General features: G+C 38.2%; 1 protein-coding gene across 1 annotated transcript; it reads right to left on the reverse strand.

Moving 5' to 3' along the window:
• Nucleotides 1-749: 749 nt before the first annotated feature.
• Nucleotides 750-7,173, reverse strand: chst14 (carbohydrate (N-acetylgalactosamine 4-0) sulfotransferase 14). Its single transcript, XM_055185931.2, has 2 exons — nt 6,483-7,173; nt 750-2,871 (listed from the first exon to the last, which is right to left on the reverse strand). Exons 1-2 carry the CDS (start codon nt 6,756-6,758, stop codon nt 2,044-2,046), a joined length of 1,104 nt encoding a protein of 367 aa, XP_055041906.2. The 5' UTR covers nt 6,759-7,173; the 3' UTR covers nt 750-2,043.
• Between the last annotated feature and the right edge of the window lie 1,012 nt (nt 7,174-8,185).

The following is an 8,185-nucleotide window of genomic DNA, read 5'->3' on the forward strand; positions in this document are numbered from 1 at the left end:
ACTGATTAACTTGTGAATAAACATAGTTTGTAATACGAGTTATCTTTTTAGTGTTGCACACTTTTTATCCTTTGCTTGCCAGTGTACTGTGCAACCTTTTTTATTCAGCTTTTTAACTGCATGCAAGTTCAAAGACTGTCAGCTTGAAAAGACAGCTTGTTTTTAGGAAGTAGTGATTTATAGGGGAAATTTTACAAGATTTATTTTAAGATGTCAAATAAGAATTTGGTGTCCCCAGAGTACATATGTGAAGTTTTAACTCAAAATACCATATAGATAATTTATTATAGCATGTTAAAATTTTTGGGTGTGTCCTTTAAAATGCAAATGAGCTGATTTCTGCACTAAATCTTAGTGTCATGGATGGATAGTGCTGATTAAGCTGTGGTATTATCCCCTACTGACATCACAAGGGGAGCCACATTTCAATGACATATTTTTTACATGCTTGCAGAGAATGGCTTACCAAAATGAAGTTACTGCAGTTGATGTTTAACACATTTTCTAGTTTAATAGAAGCACTGGGGACCTTATTATAGCACTTAAACATTTTAAAGTCTGATTTTTGATTTTATGATATGTCCCCTTTAAATGAACTGTTGGCTCTTTTGGGCGATCCGCCCAGGGCAGAAAATACCAGTGGGATTTAAATAGCCATTAGCCTGTTACTGGCTTAGTTCAACTTTAAAAATGTGCTCATTCTCTATATCAGTGGTTAGAGAGGAAAAAATACCAGAAGAAATTCATCCTTTGGCTTTCAAAGAGGTTTTATTTCCTCGTTGTACAACACTCCTACTTTTGGATGTGAAACTGCATTCTTAATCTCTTAAGGGACTCAACCCGAGCTTCATCTTTTTAAAATAGGAACTGACAGATAGGGAGGTTCAAGTTTTAAGGCTATGAATTTAAAAGAATATGAGGTAAAATATATATTTCTTTTCTATATGAAACCACCCATCATCACACGTTTAAAGGTAAAAATGCTTAAAGGACAAGTTCGGTATTCTACACCCAAAGCCCTGCCTTCAGACTGTTTATGATGAAACAGAACGGTCCCGACTGAAACCCGGACACATGATGCTGGCTCGAGAATTTTCGTGTGTTTGTTGTATCACCTCCCACCTCATAGGTGCGCAGGAACAATCCTTCCCAAAATGGACCAAACCCTCGTTTACAAAGACGTGAAACTCACCGAGTGGTCAGGGGCGCTCACCGACATGCCCACACAAAAATCGCTGCAAAAGATGCCCTCCAACAGGTGTTTTACTATTTGTTGTAAACTTGTGGACCTATTTTTCCAAACGCCTCACACCCGTACATTCTTCCGTTGAGAGCTTGAATAATAGACACTCCAGCCCAGTTGGTGGCGATAATCCGCCTTTGCCAATTGCAAGAATACAAACAAGGTTCCCGGCGCGGAGTAATACCGTACCTCACAGCACATCTAATACAAGTCAATGGAGTTGGACAAAACTACGATAAAACCTGTTGGAAAGCATCTTTTGCAGCGACTTCCGCGTGAGCACATCAGTGAACACCCCCGACCACTCGGCGAGCCCCACGTCCCTGCAAACGAAAGTTCAATGCATTCCAGGAAGGACTGTTCCAGTGCACCAACACACCCATCATACAGGTGGGAGGTGATACAAGAAACACACAGCATCATATGTCCAAATTTCAGTCAAAACCGCTCCACCTCAACACAAACAATCCGAAAACAGGACTGCAAGTGCAAAACACCGAACCTGTCCCTCAAATATCTAGATAATTAAAAAGTAAAAAACACTGGAAACTTCAATATATTGCATTGATAAGTGAAATTGTGCTTATTGACATAAAATCTCATGATAGTCTTGCGCACAGCACAATGTTTCTATGCCCCACTTGTTTGAATATACCACATCATTGTATGAACAAAAAATGTACAAATGATTCCAGTTTTAAATAGTGGTTTGAGCTCCCAATACACTGTACCGAAGCTTATATTCATTTAAAATATTGACAATACAAGATTACAGTCTTATAGACAAATCAATGTCTTTGTTAATGCCTACAGTATTCGCTGGTTGTGTTGGGCAATGGATAGCCGAACAGACTGAAGTCTAATATATACTTTGGCAGGAGCTCTTTCAAAAACTTTTGAGGCACAGTGCATAGGTAATAATGCAGTGTTTCTTTAGTAACAGGTCTATACCACGTTTGCCTCTCAGGAAAACGTACATGTTGTGGTGCCCCGACACGCTCCAACACATACGCCGCATCGCTCTCCAGCCTCTCGTACGAGCCAATGAAATCATATTGTATAGCGCAAGGCTGACACAGGTTGTAGATGGGCATCCAGTGTTCATTCATGCGCTCCGGATCTTCGTCTATCAAATAACGCACAAATTCCGTAAGCGTCACATCATTCCCTGCAATTTTTTTAGATTTTGCGTAGCCTTTCCTGTATCGTCGGACGATCTCCGCGCCGTATTTACGTTGGTAAGCCTCGATTTCGCCAAACTTGTTACGGTAGGCAGAAAGCAAGCGGGCCATGGGCTCTCGTACGAACATGAATTTAAAATAATGCAGCAGTCGATGACGTATTTGGTCCGGTGAAAAGTCCGACAGGAAAAGCAAATCGGCACGATGGTCCATCTTCACCTTGACGTCCACGTTGGCCAGAGCGCCGCTCAGTACTTTAAGCACGCGCTTCCAGTTTGAACAGGCCACTTTGGGTACATAGCAGTACAGGAAACGGTGCTCGTCGTTCACCAGTATGTGCTGGAGGAGAATCTTCCTCTGAAGAGGACTGAGTGACCACACACTGTGTGCTGTGTTCCTCTGACCACACATTGATTTGATGGTACGGTTGCGGATCTCCTGTAAAATCTGGGAAGATAAAGTGGTATGTGTTTATAGTATTTTGGGGGGAAGTAAACACACTGTAACCTATTGAATATAATTTTTCCTAATGCGCACACCAATAGAAACTTAATGTATAAATGGAACACCGTTTAGTGTACACAATTTATATAACCGTGTCTCCTTTAACCCGAAAGCAGATGAAACAAATGAAAATATGTTGCTAAATAGATAAACATTTACACTGGACATTCCACTGACTAACCAAACATCAACATCTCTGTAATTTTTAAATAGTAAGGACGTGACTCGGTCAATATTAAAGATAAAAAGGTTATTTTTCACAGATAAGATTGTGTAGAAAAAAGTAAATCACAAAAATCAAAGCACCAACTGATATAGACAAAAGGTATTCTGTTTCTGTCAGTATGAAAGTATGCCCACTCTGAAACTTAAATATAAAAAACCCAGATGCAAATAATACATTTTGTTCTGGTTTCTCTAATATAAATCACAAACTTAAGGTGTATTCATATCAGTAAGAGAGACTAAGAAATAAGCTGAAATGTGATTGTACTCGATCTTCAGTCAAGAACCCAGCAGGTATCCTAACCTAAAAGCACCGACCCCAAGTTTCCATTTTAATATCTTGGCTTCAAGGTTAGCACAAGTTTATTTTTTGCTCTGAAATATGCTGCTTCTCTGTTCCTAAATGTTTTCCACATTGAAAATTTAACCTAAACCATCAGTTCTCCAGCTGGGTGATAAAATAATCAGATTGGGCTTGATTTAAAGCCTAAAAGAAAACCACATTTTCTAATGTCCAAGGGTTCAAGACGAGGACAGTACAAAGAGAAACTCTGCAGTAATGGCAAAGTGTTTATGGGTAGTCTCAGGGAGTAAATAGCACAAAGTGTGAAAATCGTGCATTACATATGCCAAATTCTAATTTGGCATGCATATGATACGGCAGTCCTTCCTGTTCACTTAAACGGCGCATCTTTTTTTGTCGTTTTATTTATTGGTTTCTAAATTTTTTTGCTTTTTTTACCATTTTGCCTAGGTTTAGGGTTAGAACAACTTTTTGTTATATAAAAATGACATCCTAACCCAAACCCCAATTCTAAACCCAACTCCAAGCGACCATGACTTAAATATAGACAAAAACATGGAGAAACCTGTATATTAAATAACCTCCTTAAGCAAATCTAAAATCTAACCCTAAACCCAAGCGAAAATGGTTTTAAAAAACTGAAAAAAATTGAGAAAGCAATAAATAAAACGACAAAAAAGATGCGCTGTTTAAGTAAATGGGAAGGACTGAAATTGGAATTTGGCGTATGTGTTGCACGATTTTCACACTTCGTGCTATTTATACGCATCTACATGAGACTGGGTAGGTTTTTAAAGTCTGTGTAAAGTCATTTTCAGATAATTGTTTCTAAACATATTATAAATGTATTGCTGAAACACCAAACAAAGACTGTAAACTATTAAGAACTGAATTGTAAAGAAACAATTTTTTTGGGCGGGGTTAAAAACGCTTGATAACGCACTGGAGCCACCAAGAATGCATACAACAGCGAGCTTCAATAAGACTGTTTCAGCGGCAACAACATAAACAAATGGCTTTTGTGGCCCAAACTTAAAGGGACACTCCACTTTTTTTAAATATACTAACTTTCCAGCTCCCCCTGAGCCAAACACAAGATTTTTACCATTCCGGAATCCACTCAGCCGACCTCCGGGTCTGGCGGTACCACTTTTAGCATAGCTTAGCATAATCCGGAGATTGGCTGAATGGATTCCAAAACCGTAAAATCAAATGTTTAACTCTAGGGGAGCTGGAAAATGAGCCTACTTTCAAAAAAAGTGAAGTGTCACTTTAACTATCAGAGGTCAGTTTAGTCACTAGCCAGATTTCTTCAGATGCGTGTGTGTTGTAGCGCTTTTGCGAATGGCCCAAAGTTAACTTCCAGTCTGTTCTGGTTAGCGACTAAACTGACTTCTGTGGACGAAAGATGAATTAGATTAGATGACCTGCAAAACTACTGTGGATCACATTAAAACTTGTGTGTTGTGTCCCTTGTGAGTGCTTGAACCTGAATACAACACGTATGTGGCAGTGACATAGATCACAATGCCCCCACCCTTACGAAAATTAACCATGGTTTTACTACAGTAAAAACAAAAAAAAACATGTTTACTGTAGTAAAACCATGGTAACCACAAAATAACCATAGTTTTGACAACCATGGTTTTCAAAAACCATCATAAAACCATGATTTTTGCAGTAAAACCATGGTTTTGCTGATAGTAATCAATACACACAAAAAAACATGGTTACTACACTTTTACCACAATAAAACCATGGTTAATTTTCATAAGTGCTAATTGTGTGGTTCAGTTTTTTTTCACATTCTGACTTTCTGCATTTGCAATGTTTAGTTACATCTTTAGTGATTTTGCAACTGTTTACTGTGTCTTGTCCAAAAAAGTGGGGTTTTTTTTGCCACAAAAGCATGCATGCACTTAGGGTTTTGCAGCTAAAGTAAGTCAAATTTGTTAAATTACAATAAAATAACAACAGTGACATTTGTGAAAATAAGGCATTTGTATTACTGACAATTTTACATTTTCATTGCCATTAAAGTGAAATTACTGAGCCTAAACATAAGAGATGGAAATTACTCATAAAAATACTTATTTACAAGAAAACATCAGACGCACTTTCATCTGTTTTTCATCTAACTCCTCATATTTTTCTGTGGTGTGACAAACTCAGAACACATTATAATCACTTTACACGGACTTAAGGGTCATGTTTAAATAAAAAGGTCTTAAATGGTTTCTTATTCCCTATCTAGTGTAGCCTAGAAATCTAGACGCACCCTAGCGGCCGCAAAATATATTTGCTGCCAGGGTTTAGTCTAGGCACTCACAATACACTTAACAGCTCCAAAAACCAAAATTTGGTCAGGCCAATCACATCGTGTGTAGCGTCTGTGGGGCGGGCTTAACATGATGACGACAGAGCTGCCTGCGACGGTTCCTACTTGAAAACAAAGAATGGCTGCGGCTGCTGGCGAACAGCTTTCTTTTGAAGCGGCTTTGGCCGCGACTCTGGAGGACTTAGACTTATGTTTTTCTTTGAGAGAAGAGCAAATAACCCTACTGAAGTCCTTTTTAAGCAAGAAAGATTTGTTTGGAGTTTTGCCGACTGGTTACGGTAAAAGTTTGATATACCAATTAGCTCCACTGGTGGGGAAACGCAGGGGACTCATACGTCACCTTCTTCGTTGCTCTGATTGGTCATAGCGCTATCCTATTGCGTACAGAGGCATTTTGAGGGACAACCTTATATCCCGCCCCTTGCATTGAGCCGTTTGTGTGAAGAGTTGCCAGACCTTACATCTTGATGTAGGTCTGGCTAACCAGGCTATATCTAGTGCACATTATTTTCCCTTTAGTTAGCCTAGATGAAGTACATAGGAGCACAATACGTTTTTGGCTGTTTTAAATAAGTTACACTTGTGTTTAATAAAACGTGCATAAAACAACACTTGCGCATCCAGGAAAGTAGCACACGTGATGTTTATTGAAATGTAACGGTGTCGCATTATAAACGACTGGGATACCTGCGACTCCACGTCCACAGCCGGGTTGTTATGTCTGGATCTGTAGTCCACTCTTTTGCCGTTGGCCCGCGGCGACGGAGTCTCAACGCTGTTCAGCATTCCCTTCTCTATCATGAGCAACAGGCCTCCGGATGCCACGATAACGGCGAACGTCAGCACCGACGGCACGACGGCAGAGTGTCGACGATGGGAGCTCGTGCTCACCGGCGGTCTGTAGTGAATCAGTGATCCGCTCGCGTGCTTAATCCCGAACTCCTGCTTGCGCGGCGGCCGCATTGTGAAGCAGATGCATAAAAGAGTCCTTAAATAATATACTTAAAGCGAACAAATGAAGAAATATCAACACAAGTCCATAGCTTCAGTGAACCCACCGACTTTGGATTTCAGGGTTTTCTGTGGAAAAAAATGGGAAGTGAAGTATTGGCAATGGGGGTGGGGAGAGAGATTTCGGGGGAACAAGTAATAACTTATCTGGCTGTAAAGAGGCTGGTTCAAGACACCGAGGGGTTGGCGAGACTTTCACTACACAGACTGAAATAAAAAGCTTCCAAGTTATCATCATTGGCAAAAGCAAAAGTGAAGAAATGTACCTCAACCTACATGGAAACAAAATAATGTATTGTAATTTACTCTAATAGTGTTTTTGAACATTACCATAGTACATTTGCAAGTGTATACGACTGTATTTGCTCCAGTTTAGAGCAGTTTTTTTTAAATACTTTTATCACCCAAACCGCCTTGACCTGAGATTTTAAGTAAATATTTCATTAATTAATAGCACATTAGCATGTTTAACTTCAGAAATATTTATTGTTCATCCAAGTTTCTATCAGTAGTATTTTACATATATATTGTTATTATATACCTGTTATTGGACCTTCATCTGGCAATTTCTGTTATTGGTAACGTTACATAAAACGTATTTTTATACAATATGTGCTGTGTAATAGTCACATGACATACAGATTAAACATATATAAACATAAAATATTATATTTACGAGTTTATATATTATATATATCTTTATTAAAGATTTTATTTATTCTAAAATTACTTATTTACATTTTATGATTTAATTATTATTGATTTTTTTCCATCAACTCGCGATCCCCCTGCAATTCCCTGGCAAACCACCAGGGGTTTGCGAACCCCAGCTATAAACCCTTTAATACTACAGAATAATAGTGTAGTAATTACTATGATATACCACAGCATACTACAATTTTCCTAAAGGTTAGTATGGTATATAAACTATAGTAGAAACTATACTAGGTACTAAACTATACTTAATATTTTTCATGTGGGATGGTAAACAGAAAACATTTTATAACGTTACACATAAAAAAAATCACTCACACTCATGCCTTATTTTCTCACTTAAAGCCCTGAGATTTTATAAATTGCTTTATTGCTAAAGAGAGACACAAATATTACACATCCCACATAAAATAGTGTAGTATACTTTACTATTCACTATAATAAAATGTAGTAAAATTCCTAGATACTATAATGTTTATGAAAATTACCATAGTAGATATTAAAATATACTACGGTTCACTACAGTCAGTACTACAGAATAGTACAGTATACATTAACAAAGTGTAGTAATTATTATAATACTACAGTATGCTACACTTAAAGGTGACATTTCACAAGACTTTTTATGATGTCGAATAAATCTTTGGTGTCCCGAGAGTACATAT

The sequence above is a fragment of the Misgurnus anguillicaudatus genome, chromosome 18 (assembly GCF_027580225.2).
Source record: "Misgurnus anguillicaudatus chromosome 18, ASM2758022v2, whole genome shotgun sequence".
Lineage (NCBI taxonomy): Eukaryota > Metazoa > Chordata > Actinopteri > Cypriniformes > Cobitidae > Misgurnus > Misgurnus anguillicaudatus.

Bases quoted from the DNA above. Each gene is read 5' to 3' on its own strand.
- chst14 (XM_055185931.2), bottom strand. From the start codon at position 6,758: ATGCGGCCGCCGCGCAAGCAGGAGTTCGGGATTAAGCACGCGAGCGGA. The intron at 2,872-6,482 runs GTATCCCAGTCG...TTATCTTCCCAG, and splicing joins CTGTGGACGTGGAGTCGCAG to ATTTTACAGGAGATCCGCAA.